Raw genomic sequence first — 15,985 nt, 5'->3', positions numbered from 1 at the left:
CCAGCTACTCAGGAGGCTGAGACAGGAAAACTGCTTGAACCCAGGAAGTGGAGGTTGCAGTGAGCCAAGATCATGCCCCTGCACTCCAGCCTGGGTGACAGAGCAAGACTCCGTCTCAGAAAAACAAAAACAAACAACAACAACAACAACAAAAACAGCTAGGAGGTGACAATAACTCACATGTCAATATGTGGAAATAAAGTTGTAATAATGAGGATAATGTAATAATGAGAGTAATGACTAAATTTTCGGCTTTACAGAAAATCAAATAATGAAAACTAAGGGGAAGAAGCCTTTAGTTGATCCAGAATTTAATGAGGGCAACGTGGAGAAGTAGGAGATACAGCTACTCAAATAGATTCCAGTCCACTTCCCCTCCTTAAGATTGTGTCAATTATGCCCGTGAGCCTGGGTCTCTTGGCCTGTAAAATGGACTCATAACGACCCGCCCCCAGGAAGACAGAACCTGCCTGTCCACTTTCTGAACTTTTCATCCCCAGTATCGACGTCCAGAGGCCTGAATGAGTAAACGTTGCAGGAGATGGAGCAGCCTCCGGAGGCTCGCTTTGGGCAGCTCAGATTTACCCGGAAGCCGACGCCACCTGGCCAGAGGTGGGGCTCCGGCAACCAGAAGGGGGCCCTGGGTATGACCGGTCAGTGCCACCCGGCCGGGGAGACACCATCTCCCCGCCCAGTCCTCCAGACTGACTCCGTCATCAAGAATTCATTAAGAACCTCCTCTCCATTGGCTGACGCCTTCAGCCCTCCCTGGCAGAGATCCAATCAGGAAGGACCTGAGAGAGCGCTTGTGAATAGTGAGCGAGCGCGCGTGATGTAGCGGCCGAAGATTGGCTGTGGCAGCACAAGGCGGGGCCGGGTTCGGGCGGCGGCTGGCGCGGCTAGGGCGGCTCAGTGCGAGCCGGGTAGGGTCGAACCCGGAGCAAGGTCCCACCCGAGCGTGGACTGGCGGCAGGATGTTCAGCTGGATGGGGCGGCAGGCTGGCGGGCGCGAACGCGCGGGCGGCGCTGACGCGGTGCAGACGGTGACGGGCGGGCTACGCTCGCTCTACCTGCGCAAGGTGCTGCCGTTGGAGGAGGCGTACCGCTTCCACGAATTCCACTCGCCTGCGCTGGAGGACGCCGACTTCGAGAACAAGCCCATGATACTGCTGGTGGGTCAGTACAGCACCGGCAAGACCACCTTCATCAGGTACCGCCGCCGCCCCTCGCCCGGCTCCCGCCCCGCTCCGTCCTCCCCACGTGTGCGCAGCGGTCGGCCGCCTCCCGCTGCTGCCCCTCCGCGCCGGCGCGACCTCGGGGACCCCTCCCGGAGCTCGGCGCCCAGTTGCCCTCGGCCCCGCCCCTGCTCGCCGGCCCCGCGCGCTGGAGGGTCCCGCGAACCCGCGGCCTGCGCCCTCCGAGACCTCCTTCCTTGCGGTTCGAAGGCGTTGCTCCCGCTGGCCGTGTCCCGTCACCCTGGCCAGAGGGTCCAAGGGAGGGAGGGGGCGCGAGCCATAATCAGCATCTTCTTGACGAGGGAGTGACGCCTAGGGATGGAAATGGGGGGAAAGGCGTGGAGTATCCGAATGGGCTACAGAGTCCTAGTTGGAGAGTTTGTTCAACTATTCATTTGTTCAACTATTTCTTGAACAAATGAATGGCAGCAGGAAAGGGTATAGCCCTGGTCCCCTTCCCTTGAGGTCTTTACGTGCCACCCCACAGTGTTGTGGGGAGGAGATAAAGAGGCCGCCTTCGTTCTGATTGTGCACAGGTTCCGTTCGTGCACAGCCTTTAGCTGGCCGTAGGAAGTGAGCTGCGTGTAGCAGCCGCACCAGCCTGTGGAACTAAGGGGGAGTGTCATATTACTATTTGTTAGTTTCCATTTCTTAGGCGGGTCATCCCCTCCTCGCTCACCCTTGACAACTGAAAATATTTGTCATGCTTACCGTGTTTCTGAAAGCACACAATCACTGTGCATGCCCTGTGGTTCAAATCATATAGTTTCATCAGAAGTGACTTTTGCTGGGAAATAATTTAGACGGAAACAGATTGCTTTGTTAATCACCTGTTTTATTTCTAAAGCAACCAGCATATTTAAACTCACTTTTTTTGGTAAGAACTTGTTTTTCCGACTTAAGCCGTGTGTCAGTTGAAACCAAGCGCTGATCATTTAAGGTTTTGGTCCAGGGTGTTGGAAATTGTAACAATCTCTTCATCATTTGATGTTCAACAGGTGTTCAGAAAACTGCATCTATATTTGGATACATGCCATTTCTGTTAAGTAGCGACCTCTTTTTCTCCACTCCAGTGACCTAAATAGTTCCTACAAATAGAGTAGCTGTCACTACAGGAAATATGTTAAATCCAGGCCTCCAGATACACTGCGAATGAATTCCTCAAAACAAATATAGTGTGTATTGAAATGACGTTCTAGACAATTAAACTGAGTGTGAAGGAAGACCCAAAGAAAGTAATTTCAAAATTGTTTTATTTGGTGCTTATGAACAAGACAAAAATAGAATTAAATATGTCACCCAAACACTCAAAATGAACCATAGCTGTATTACAGTAACTGGCATCTTGAAAGATGACAAACAAATGTCACATTTAAGGTCTCAGTTTTCAGGTACTTGAGATAATAGTGTTATGGCCAAGTGGTTCAAGAATGGGAAGTGGTACTGTTGAAACATACAAAGAAAAGGGCATATATTTTTGTAATTGAGTGGTGGCATGTCCTCGCACCCTAGGCATTTCCTCCTGTTTGTCTGTGCTGTGAGATCCTTGTGCCCAGCTGTCATCAGGGAGCACCTGCTAGATGCTGTGCCAACCTGGAGATAATACAGCCCTCTCTCTGCTCCCATAGACTGGATAGCTAGCCAGCCTGATTATCAACTCACAGGAAGATGAACACAACTCACAGGAACATGAATTTGTCTTTTGTATTTTTCCAGATTTCTCTCTCATTATATTCTCACTCTTCTGTCTGTTTCATTATTTGGAGAAATTTGTGGAATAGCTAAGCACAGTTTTACGAAGGGTTCTGAGATTTGATGCCTGGCAGCTACCTCATCCAAACTGGCCACCTCTCAGTAGGTGCTGGAGCTGTGGGCCACCCTAGGGTGAGGGAAGAATCACCTTAGTAGGAAGTCATTTGTTCTTGAGGCTTTCCTCGAGCTAAGTGGCTTTGTTGTTAGGCGATGTACACAAGGTAGACCAATGAGGTTAGAAGAAAATCAGTGTGGGCAGGAAGCTTGGTGAGGCCACAGGAGACCTGAATTGCTTTTCAGATTGGAGCTAGGAGGAAGTGATTTAGCACCCGGGAGGAAATCCCCAAACGAAAGGGCAGCTACCCTGGAGACTTGTGCACTTGGAATTAAATATCGCCCCAGACACTCAAAATGAACTGTGGATTCCTCTTGAGCGGAAGGGTTGGCCCACGGTGCTGAGCATCCTGGATCCTGCCTTAGTTAGAGCCTGGTTAGTGGTCTGGGTTGTTTGCTTCTAGCGACTGGGCACTAGAAGCTCCTACTTGGCTGTAGGGTGTACCTAATTTACATAGCCATAGATTCTTATCTCCCTGGCTTCCTGCACATTCCAAGAGGTCACTGATGACACAGAACCTGTGCTGACCTGGTGGGAAGCTTCTCTTACTGCTGTTGGCTCTTCTACCTTTGACTGGCAATGAAGAATTGGCCAGAGAAGGAGGGGAGATGGGCACGGGGAGAAGTGACCATGTCATCTTAGACTCTGTACTAGCTGAGGACGCGTGGATATGGAGCTCAGCCAGGCTTGTGTCCAAAACTTGAGGAAAACAGATTTCAAAGATTCCTCCAGAAAATCCCTGGGCCCAGGTGCTGTGAAGGAAGACATTTCCACTGAAAAAGTATGAAGTCCATTTGAAATGAATTCGAACTACACTTTTTTTTTTTTTTTTTTTGAGACAGAGTTTTGCTTTTGTTGCTCAGGCTGGAGTGCCATGGCACAATCTTGGCTCACGGCAACCTCCCCCTCCCAGGTTCAAGAGATTCTCCTGCCTCAGCCTCCCGAGTAGCTGGGATTACAGGCATGGGCCACCACACCCGGCTAATTTTGTATTTTTAGTAGAGACGGGGTTTTTCCATGTTGGTCAGGCTGGTATCGAACTCCCAACCTCAGGTGATCTGGGTTGTTTGCTTCTAGCGATTGGGCAATAAAAGACGCCCACCTTGGCCTCCCAACGTGCTGGGATTACAGGCGTGAGCCACCGCACCCGGCCCCAAACTCCCCAAACTACACATTTTTTTTTTTTTTTTTTTTTTTTTGAGACGGAGTCTCGCTCTGTCACCCAGGCTGGAGTGCAGTGGCCAGATCTCAGCTCACTGCAAGCTCCGCCTCCCGGGTTCACGCCATTCTCCTGCCTCAGCCTCCCGAGTAGCTGGGACTACAGGCGCCGCCACCTCGCCCGGCTAGTTTTTTTTTTTGTATTTTTAGTAGAGACGGGGTTTCACCGTGTTAGCCAGGATGGTCTCGATCTCCTGACCTCGTGATCCGCCCGTCTCGGCCTCCCAAAGTGCTGGGATTACAGGCTTGAGCCACCGCGCCTGGCCTAAACTACACATTTTTAAGAGCTCCACTTTCTCCCTTCCTATGCTCTGTCCCCTCTCCCCAGAAAACTTATTCTAATGAGGAAAAAAGAGGGAAGTCACTCAAGAAACTATATAGGCTTTAAAAGGGTAGAGAGCAGGGAAATAAGGCAAGAAAAGAAATAAAACACTCCCAGGCTTGAGAGAAAAAAGTAAAACTCTTTGCAGATGACATGATCTTCTGTGTAGAGAATCCTAAGAAACCACTTAAAAACTATTAGAACAATGGAGGAAACCATAGTTCAACAAATGGTGCTAGGACAACTGGATAGCCACATGCAAACGAAACAGAGAATGACTGTTAGTGGGCATGGGGTTTCTCTTTGATGTGATGAAAATGTTTGGAAATTGGATAATGATACTGGTTGCACAACTTTGTGAGTATACTAAAAACCAGAGGGCACCCTGTAAACGAATACATTTTCTGGCATGTGAATTATATCTCAATAAAAAACCAAAACAATTCAGTCTTTCAACACTCAGTGTCCTATGATTTATTTAATTTTCATGATTCTGCAACTAGCACCAGCCAAGTCGTTTCTGTATGTATGTGTAATAATTTAAAATAGAAATGGATGCCAGAAAGAAAACAAAGTAGAAATAAGCTAAAAGAACCCAAGGGTAAAGAAACTAAAGAGTAAAGATGAGGGGCCAGGTGCAGTGGCTCACACCTGTAGTCCTAACACTTTAGGAGGCTGAGGCAGGTGGATTGCTTGAGCTCAGGAGTTCGAGACCACCCTAGGCAACATAGTGAGACCCCCCCCCCATCTCTACAAAAAAAAAAAAAAAAAAAAAAAGGAGTAAAGATGAGGGAAAAGGGAGTGAAAGTAACCATCCCACAATCCCTATATGTTTCCACTAGTAATCTTGTCAGTGTATAAACATGTTCATTGTTCATAACACTCAACTTGGTAAAATCAAAGTATGATAAAAATTTTTAATAAAATGCTTGATACCATAATTGTGTTTAAAAACTTTAAATATTAACATTTAATTATAGTGTTAAATAGGGGGAAAAAGGGGGCAGGGGTACATGTGCAAGGATGCAGACAAGGTTTATGGATGGTATGAAGGATCAAGAAGCTGGAGTGTGCTGAGAGGGTAAAAATGCCTTGGACATTAAAAAGCCTTTTAAGGTATGATTAGAACAAGAACAAGAATCAGGAAGTGATTAGCCCACTGCTTGGGCTCTTGCTGCGATATTAACAGAAAGCAGAACTACTCAGCTTCCTCCTTGTCCTCAAAGAAAATGCCCCAGAGGTGGCAGAAGGGAGCCCAGCTGTGTTCAAGAGGGGAATAAAACCAACAGACTGAGGAACTCTCCTAGGGCCTGCCACAGGCGAGGCTCAGGAAATCTCTGGCTGGACACATGGATGAAAGAACTTGCAGTTCTGCTCAAAGAACTGTATTTGGTGACTTTTAAGAAATTGTGAAGAATATGAAAAGTATTGGAAAACTGGAAGCAGGCAGATGTTCTCATTTTCAAAAAAGAGGGGAAGTGGATTCTGAATAGGAACAAAGGCCTGCTTCATTCCCTTGATAAGTTTCCAGACTCAGTAATTAAGGAAAAGGGAAGTGAAGGCATTCACTAATAGGCAGCCTGGTTCGTCTTTTTTTTAAAAAAATAAAATCTCACACAGAAAAACTATGGGTCCTATTTAGTGGTTCTCCCACTCATCCAGGTACTGGGGATCCTGAAAATCAATCTTCTGTCCCAAATACTCTACCCTTTACAGATCTCTCTAAAATATTGAGATATTTTATTTTTATAGAAAATTAGACTATATTTTTAATATACAATATAAGATCACACCTACAGATGCTAGTGTTCATTTATTCAAATGATATTGATTTCAGGGTTGGGGCCAGCCATCACAGAACAGAGTCAACAGGCCACAGCTCTGAGTGACAAGGGCTGTGACACTAGAAACACAGGGTGGCTGGGGGCATAGGAGGGTCCCCTCATTCAGGCTTGCGAGTTGGAAAAGAAGGCCTTCCTGAGATTGCAACCTAAAAGCTGAGCCCTGAGGAATGAGCAGAGAATTAGCTGCCCAAAGAGGGCCAGGGAGTGAGGGTGGGGAGGTGTCAGCCATGAGGCCCCAGTTTCTGGGGTAACTGGGGAGTAGAGCCATTCACTGAGATGGGGATCCAAGAAGAGGAAGGATGGGGCCTAATGATAAGTTTAGATTTAGACCTGTCATGTTTGAGTGGACACCAAGATGGCGATGTCCATGGGGGTGAGACATGGGTCTGGAGCTCAGGGGGATATCTGGGCTGGTCTGTTAACTTGGGAGTGTCAGCATTTAGTAGCCAACATCTGGGAAATAGAAGTCCTTGCAAAGGACTCTAAGTGAGAGGAAGCAGAGCTTGTGGAGACCCTGGGGAGAAAGTACCAAAGAGGTGGGTAATTGCCTGGGAGGGTAGTGGCTCAGCGCTGTCAGAGCTCTTTAGGTTGCAAGTGACAGAAATCCAACCAAAGATAGCTTAGATAAAAAGATAAGAACGTTTTCATGAAACCCATCAGACCAGGATGTGCCAGCTTCAGGCTTGGCCCAGGACTGCAGGAGATACACCAGGACTCTGTCGGCTCTGCAGCCCTCCTCATGTTGGGTTCCTTCTCAGCGGCGGGCAGGTGGCCACCTCCATTTCCAGCCTCGAATTCTGCTGACTCAGCAGCCCCAGTAAAAGTCTCAGGCTTGAGTCTCATTGGTTTGACCCTGGCCATATGCCCATCCCTGAACCAATCCCTAGGGGCAGGGGAATGCGATGTGGGGAGTGGGGAGGTCAGCCCCAACCACGTGGCCTGAGAGCTGGGGAAGGGAGCTCCTGAGGATGCTGCTACCAAGAAAAATGGGAGTGCGATGATGACCCCCACAAAAGCCAGGGAGAGAGGTGGTGGTCAGTAGTGTCAGATGCTTCCAGGAAAAGGACTGAAGCAGAACCAGTGCATTAGCCTTTAGGAGCCAGGTAACCTTACTAAAAGGTGTGCCTGTGAGTGGTGGTGAAGGAAGCCAGATGGCGCGGGTTGAGGAATGAGTGGGATGTGAGATGTCAAATTATCAGCAGCTGGGCCTGGGGGAAGGAGGCCTGGGCACAGGCATCACGGGGGTTTGGGTAAAGACGAGCACAACCTCAGCAGAATGAAAAGTGGATGGAAGGGAAGCCGTAGAGAGGGAGCAGCTGGCATCTCAGAAGACACAGAGGAGACAAGACTTGGAGCAAAAGCCCTGAAGAGCAGGGCAGGGAACTGCAGGGCAAGCGACGGGGTGGGGGGCGAGGGTGGGCGGGGATGCACTGGCAGCTGCAGTCCAAGCAGGGAGGCACTGCAGGCCAGCAACTGGGCCAGTCGTCACATCATCCACCTGACAAGCAGCAATGGAGTACTTGGAGAAAGATAGGAGGGAAAGGCTTTTTCCATCCTGACGTTATCTTCCCTAACTCACATTCAGAAGCTGTCTTATAAAAGGTATTCAGTATACTTTTCTTTTCTTTTATTTTTATTTATTTATTTATTTTCTTTGAGACGGAGTCTCGCTCTGTTGCCCGGGCTGGAGTGCAGTGGCCGGATCTCAGCTCACTGCAACCTCCACCTCCCGGGTTTATGCCATTCTCCTGCCTCAGCCTCCTGAGTAGCTGGGACTACAGGCGCCCGCTACCTCGCCTGGCTAGTTTTTTGTATTTTTAGTAGAGACGGGGTTTCACCGTGTTAGCCAGGATGGTCTCGATCTCCTGACCTCGTGATCTGCTCGTCTCGGCCTCCCAAAGTGCTGGGATTACAGGCTTGAGCCACCGCACCCAGCCCAGTTTACTTTTCAAAACCTCACACCAGAAGGCCGTGGTTCTTTCTACGCGTGGCGATGCATCAGAATCAGTTGGAGGCCTTTTGACATGGATTCCAGGGCCCCACCTCAGACCTCCTGAGTTGAAATCTCGGTGGGTCAGGCTCTAAAATCTGTTTTTGTTTTTCTAAACCATCTCTCACAGTAATTCTTTTTTTTTTTTTTTTTTTTTTTTTTGAGACGGAGTCTCGCTCTGTCGCCCAGGCTGGAGTGCAGTGGCGCAATCTCGGCTCACTGCAAGCTCCGCCTCCCGGGTTCACGCCATTCTCCTGCCTCAGCCTCCTGAGTAGCTGGGACTACAGGCGCCCGCCACCTCGCCCGGCTAGTTTTTTATATTTTTTAGTAGAGACGGGGTTTCACCGGGTTAGCCAGGATGGTCTCGATCTCCTGACCTTGTGATCCGCCCGTCTCGGCCTCCCAAAGTGCTGGGATTACAGGCTTGAGCCACCGCGCCCGGCCTACCATCTCTCACAGTAATTCTTATGCACCCTCCCCTAGGAAACATTTGGGAACCATTGTTAGATGAAGTTTCAGTTAACGGAGGAATGGAAGAGGGTTAGCCTCAACCCAGAAAAGGGAGGCTGACTTTGCTGAACCTTCCATCTGTTCCAAACTCCATCTGTTAACATTTCTCTCAGTGACTTAGAAGAAGACATAGAAGTCGTGCTCACAAAACTGAGGATTATATAAATATAATTTAATAAATGGGATTCCTTTTTGCTTAATATGATATGATGAGCATTTTCTTATGTCATTATATAGTCTTCAGAAATAACTTCAATGACTGCATCATAATCTATAGTACAGGTTGGAACATTTAGGTTGTTTCTGTTTTTATGCTGTTACACGTAATGTTGCAATGAACTGAACATTTTTGGCCATAAATCTTTATATTTCTATTTTTTTTTCTTAGAATAGCCTAAACATAAATTAGTGCCTCAAAAAATATAGATAATAGGCTGAGCGCAGCAGCTCACACCTGTAATCCCAGCACTTTGGGAGGCCAAGGTAGACAAATCACTTGACTCCAGGAGTTCGAGATCAGCCTGGGCAACATGGTGAACCCCATCTCTACAAAAAATACAAGACTTAGCTGGACATGGTGGTACACGCCTGTAGTCCCAGTTACCTGGGAGGCTGAGGTGGGAGGATCACTTGAGCCCAGGTGGTTGAGGCTGCAGTGAGCCGAGATTGCACCACTGAACTCCGGTCTGGGCAACGGAGTGAGGCCTTGTCTCAAAAAAATATGTATGTATATATTTTTTTCAGATTTATATATATTCCTAAATCTATGTATCTATCCTTTTTTAGGAAAGTTATTCCAAATTAGACTCCCACCAGAAATATGAGGATCAGTAATTCACCAAACTGCCAGTAAAACTAATTACAATGAATTTGATAGGAAAAAAAAATTTTTTTAGATAGGATCTTGCTCTGTTGCCCAGGCTGGAGTGTAGTGATGCCATCATAGCTCACTGCAGCCTCAAACTCCTGGGCTCAAGCAATCCTTCCACCTTAGCCTCTGGAGTAGCTGGGACTACAGGTACATTGCACCACCACACCCAGTCAATTTTTTTATTTTTTGTAGAGATGGGATCTCACTGTACTGTCTAGGCTGATCTCAAACTCCTGGGATCAAGCGATCCTCGCGCCTCGGCCTCCCAAAGTCCAAAGTGCTGGGATTATAGTTGTGAGCCTTGGGGCACTCAGTCAGGACAGAATTGTTTTAATTGGCTTATTTCTTACTAGTGATGTTGAACTTATAAAATATATAGTGGTCTGTATTACTTTGTGAATTGTCTGTGAACTTTGTCCAATTTTCATTTGAAGTATTGGTCTTGTTCTTATAAATAAATTTAAATGTTTTTCACAATAACAGATATCAATCCTTTGTCACAACTGTAAAAGTGTTTTTCCAGTTTAAAATTTGCCTTGTAATTTTTGTAATAATTTTTCTATGCAGATATATTTAATATTTGTGATCAAATCTAACAATTTTTCCTCTTTTATCATATCTTTTATTTTTTGGTTAGAAAATCCTTGTTTATCTTAAGACTCAGGAAATTTTCACTCATATTCTTTTTTTTTTTGAGACAGTCTCACTCTGTCACCCAGGCTGGAGTGCAATAGCACGACCTCGGCTCACTGCAACCTCCACCTTCCAGTTCAAGTGATTCTCATGCCTCAGCCTCCCAAGTAGCTGGGATTATAGGCCTGAGCCACCATGCCCAGCTAATTTTTGTATTTTTTAGTAGAGACAGGGTTTTGCCTTGTTAACCAGGGTGGTCTTGAATTCCTGACCTCAAATGATCTGCCCACTTTGGCTTCCCAAAGGGCTGGGATTACAGGCGTGAGCCACTGTGCCCTGCCTATTTTTAAAATAGGATTACTTTTTAAATATTTATCTTTTTAACCCATCTGGAAGTAAAATCTGTCTCATTTATATTTGTTGTGGGTTTTTTTTTTTTTTGTCTTTTGTCATTTTCTAACACTATTATTAAATAATTCTACCTTTTTCTGCTGTCACATGAGGCTTCCTCATATGCTAAGTTATTAAATACTATATTGGGTCTGTTAGGACCTTTGTCTCTTGTTATTCTGTTTGTAAATTCTTATGCCAGTGCCATACCATCCTAAATATTGTCACTTTGAAATACTTTTTTTTTTTTTTTTTTTTTTTTTTTTTTGAGACGGAGTCTCGCTTTGTCGCCCAGGCTGGAGTGCTGTGGCCGGATCTCAGCTCACTGCAAGCTCCGCCTCCCGGGTTCACGCCATTCTCCTGCCTCAGCCTCCCGAGTAGCTGGGACTACAGGCGCCTGCCACCTCGCCCGGCTAAATTTTTTTATATTTTTTAGTAGAGACGGGGTTTCACCATGTTAGCCAGGATGGTCTCGATCTCCTGACCTCGTGATCCGCCCGTCTCGGCCTCCCAAAGTCCTGGGATTACAGGCTTGAGCCACCGCGCCCGGCCTGAAATACTTTTTAATAATTTTAGCTCAAGACCCTTCTGCGCTCATTACTTTTTATTTTCCAAATGCTATCAGTTCTCATTTTCTGTCATTCTTTGAGAAGAACTTCCTTAGTTAGGTTCTTCAAAACAAACAAACAAAAAATTCCCACTGGGACCTATTTGTACTGGAACTGCATTCTGTCTCTAAGTTACATTTTTGTATTTGCTCTTCCCAAGCAGCAGCTCACCATTGCTTTAATGGTGACCTTCTTGGAAAAGTCATTGATTTACTCATACAGGTCCTATGGAGCTCTTATTAATGTATTAGGTATTTTGTGCCCGGTTGCTCTTGTGAATGGGCTTTTTATTTCTCTTATTTTTTTGGCGGGATATTGCTGATATGTAAGGAAGCTACTGAGTTGTGCATTTTTGTTTTATATCTGGTCATTTGACTCAAGAAGTTATTCTGACAGCTTGTCAGTAGATTCTCTTAGGTTTTCTAGATTGATAACTGTGTCAGTTACCTTCATGATTATTTTGTCTCCCCTTCTGTTCCATATTTCATAATACCAGGAAGTAGGCATTCATATCAAGCTTCTAATCTTAATGGTATTGCCTTTGTTATTTCACCTTAAGAGATCATGTCAGCCGGTGGCTTCTTATCTATAAATTAATTGCATTAAGAAATTATATATTACTGGCCGGGCGCGGTGGCTCAAGCCTGTAATCCCAGCACTTTGGGAGGCCGAGACGGGCGGATCATGAGGTCAGGAGATCGAGACCATCCTGGCTAATACGGTGAAACCCCGTCTCTACTAAAAAATACAAAAAACTAGCCGGGCGACGAGGCGGGCGCCTGTAGTCCCAGCTACTCGGGAGGCTGAGACAGGAGAATGGCGTGAACCCGGGAGGCGGAGCTTGCAGTGAGCTGAGAGCCGGCCACTGCACTCCAGCCTGGGCGGCAGAGCAAGACTCCGTCTCAAAAAAAAAAAAAAAAAAAGAAATTATATATTACTAATTTTGAAAGGATTTCATTTAAATGATTCTATTTGGAGAAAAAAATTAAATGGATATAGAGTTTGTTAGATGCCTTTTAGCCTTTTCCTTTAACTTATGTTCTGTGGAATGCAATTGTGGGAGATTATTCATAAGTGTTCAAAGAAAATAAAAGCGTTCCATAGTCAAGTAACTTTGGGATATGCTGTGTTCCATAACCTCCTCATGATAATTTACAGTGCTTCCAGATCAAAGAGTTTACAACCTAGTCTGTTGTCAGATTCCTAAATTACAAGTCACAACGTCAAAAACACTCAACAAATACTCATTACATGAGTGAAAGACTGGAAGAACAAACAGGACTGGAAGAAACTGATTTGATTCCAGTAAACTTGCCTTCCCTTTCTTTCACCCTCCTCCCAAAACAGCATGGAGGGTGGAGTGGAGCAACTTACAGGTAATGGCAGTAGATAGACAGCAGTGTGCTTTCAAGCACATCTCATCCCTGAGGAGTACAAATCCCATCCATAGCTGCAAAAATCGCCTGAGATGCGAAAGGTTTTACCCAATAAATTCTAGTTTCTTGGTTCAATGACCTAATGACCGTTCCTTTAGTAGGCACAGCAGTTTCAAAGGTGACATCACCTGAACAAACAGTCCTGGTGATAATATGTCAATGATTTAACTAAAGGAAAAATGAAAGTAAAACTTAGTTTTCACATTTAAAATGTAAGTGAGGCTGGCGTGGTGGCTCACATCTGTAATCCCAGCACTTTGGAAGGCTGAAGCGGGCAGATCACCTGAGGTCAGGAGTTCGAGACCAGCCTGGACAACATGGTGAAATACAAAATTACAAAATTACTACTAAAAATACAAAAATTAGCCCAGCATGGTGGCGGACACCTGTAATCCCAGCTACTCGGGAGGCTGAGGCAGGAGAATCGCTTGAACACAGGAGGCAGAGGTTGCAGTGAGCCGAGATCATGCCACTGCACTCCAGCCTGGGTCATAAAGCAAGACTTCGTCTCAAAAAAAAAAAAAGTAAGTGAAGATCAGCCTAACTTAGTTTTTCAGTAATTCAAAGGAGACTTTTTTAAGTAGATGAGATGTTTGTTCAGGGATGTTTATCTCAGCATTATTTATAACAACAAAAAATGGGAAGCTATTTAAATGCCTAACAGTTAGAAAATGACAAAATAAATTGATACATATTCAACCTAGAATAGTATGCAGCCATTAAAAATCATGTCTTCAAAGAATTTTTAATGGTATGAGGAAAAACTGATGGTGAAAAATCAAGATGCAAAATTGTTTAACTTTAATCTTTTATAAAGGAAAATTACATTTACTGAAAAATGACAGGATGGAAATACATCAAAATGTTAAAAGTAGTCATTACCCGGTATTAATGTGGTCTCCTGTAAGCTATTTAACTTGCCATAAGCAGTTTTCTCCTCTATAAACTAGGGATAAAAATACCTGCTCCCATGGCAGTGAGGATGAAATAAGCTGAATGTGTGAAATGCATTTTAAACTGTACAGTACGGTTTCAGAGTAACCTGTCATTTGTTAGTATCTAGAAGCAGTGGTAGTGCAGGTCGTACTGTTTTGCTAGGAAATATTTATATATCTTGGCCTATCTTATAAGACTTTAGAAGTAATAAATTCTTGATTCTCCCACTTCTTTTCCTGGTGTGAAACACGAGGATAGACTGAACAATAGAAACTGCTCTTTTTTCTTTTCTTTTTTTTTTTTTTAAGATGGAGTCTCACTTTGTCACCTAGTCTGGAATGAGGTGGTGTGATTTTTTGGCTCACTGCAACCTCTGCCTCCCAGGTTCAAGCGATTCTCCTGCCTCATCCTCCCAAGTAGCTAGAATTACAGGCACACACCACCATGCCCAGCTAATTTTTGTGTTTTTAGTAGAGATGGCCAGAGTGGCTTCGAACTCCTGACCTCAGGTGATCCGCCTGCCTTGGCCTCTCAAAGTGCTGGGATTACAGGTGTGAGCCACCACGCCCGGCCAGAAACTGCTCTTAAAACATCTTTCCAGGCTCAAATCAAATCAGAGTAGAAGGACCAACCCTTCCTTTTCATCTCTCTCCTAGTGAAATAGTCAAGTAAGTATTATCAAGAAAAATACATTACATGAAACTTTCCAACACTTATTTTAAAAATGTTTCAGGCAATAGCAATGAATTGAACCCCCAAACTCCATGCACAGATGCCAGGGTATGCACAAACATATTTTAAGATCCCGTTTATCATCACACAAACCACATTTTTTTTCTTTTCTTTTTTTTTTTTTTTTGAGACGGAGTCTTGCTCTGTCGCCCAGGCTGGAGTGCAGTGGCGCGATCTCTGCTCACTGCAAGCTCTGCCTCCCGGGTTCACGCCATTCTCCTGCCTCAGCCACCCAAGTAGCTGGGACTACAGGCGCCTGCCACCACGCCCGGCTAATTTTATTTTTATATTTTTAGTAGAGACGGGGTTTCACCTTGTTAACCAGGATGGTCTCGATCTCCTGACCTTGTGATCCGCCAGCCTTGGCCTCCCAAAGTGCTGGGATAACAGGCGTGATCCATGGCACCCAGCCCACACAAACCATTTCTTTAGATTTGGCTTGAGAATTTAAAAATAATGCTCATACAACACTGAAAATATATGTGCCGTATTATTTTTAAAATCTTACATTTGTGTATTTGTTATGATTCATAGGACACATTCCTGTAAACATTCCCAGTGAAACCCATTGGCCTCTCAGGCTCTGATTTAGAGTGGGTGGTGTCCTCATAGGACTAGTAAGAAATCCTTCCTCTTAATAAACCACTTAACCCATTTGAGCCTTAGTTTCCTCATCTGTAAAATAGGGATAGAAATAGTACCTGCGCATAAGATAGTTAGGATGAAATGAGACTATTCACGTAAAGACTTTAGCACATAACGAGTCCTCAAACATTAGGTATATTTCTTTAAAGTGTAGTGTTTGCCCACTACTCCAGGCACTAGTGCGACAGTCAAAATCCAGATAATGCAGGATGAATATCCAGGGGAATCAAAGTTTGGATATTGTGCCACTTAGATTTGTTTGGTTTTTATTCATTCTTAAGCTCATCGTTGAGAAGATGGTGCTTGGACATGTTGAGAGTATCTCTGTTTTCAATATCTTGAGAGTTTTTTTCTTCCCCTTGTCATAAATGACATTCACTTCTATGAAGTTAAAAAAAAAAAAAATTCTAGCCTAAGCAATGAAAAAAAGAAGATACCATGCATATATACTCTTGCATCAAAGTAGCTCTGTGAGCTTAGGCTGAGTGCTGCCAGCCGGGGTGCCCCAGAGCCACTTGGATAAGTCTGAACTGGGGACCTCATTGGACCAAGATAAGGGGATGTCAGGTCTCCCATCCACCCCATCATCCCTTCCGCCCAGCTGCTTGGAATCCAAATGTCTCTACCTTTTTATGTGGATGGCTTGGCTCGAGAACCTTGGAGCAATCACTGCTGGAATTGGCAGGCCTCTCCGAGAACACAGGAAAGGGGGAGCAAAGTGGAGCCAAGGACAAAAATCAAGTCTCCA

General features: G+C 45.2%; 1 protein-coding gene across 1 annotated transcript in view; it reads left to right on the top strand.

The window, feature by feature from the left end:
* Positions 1 to 856: 856 nt before the first annotated feature.
* EHD4 (EH domain containing 4) overlaps positions 857 to 15,985 on the top strand; it is a 74,443-nt gene continuing 59,314 nt past the window's right edge. Inside the window, exon 1 of the mRNA XM_010369068.2 lies at positions 857 to 1,210. Within this exon, the coding sequence (XP_010367370.1) occupies positions 975 to 1,210 (236 nt within the window). The 5' untranslated portion in view covers positions 857 to 974. The remainder of the gene's footprint in view (positions 1,211 to 15,985) is intronic.

The sequence above is a fragment of the Rhinopithecus roxellana genome, chromosome 17 (assembly GCF_007565055.1).
Source record: "Rhinopithecus roxellana isolate Shanxi Qingling chromosome 17, ASM756505v1, whole genome shotgun sequence".
Lineage (NCBI taxonomy): Eukaryota > Metazoa > Chordata > Mammalia > Primates > Cercopithecidae > Rhinopithecus > Rhinopithecus roxellana.
Note: the sequence above shows the minus strand (reverse complement) of the source record. Positions and strands in the feature narration are given on the sequence as shown.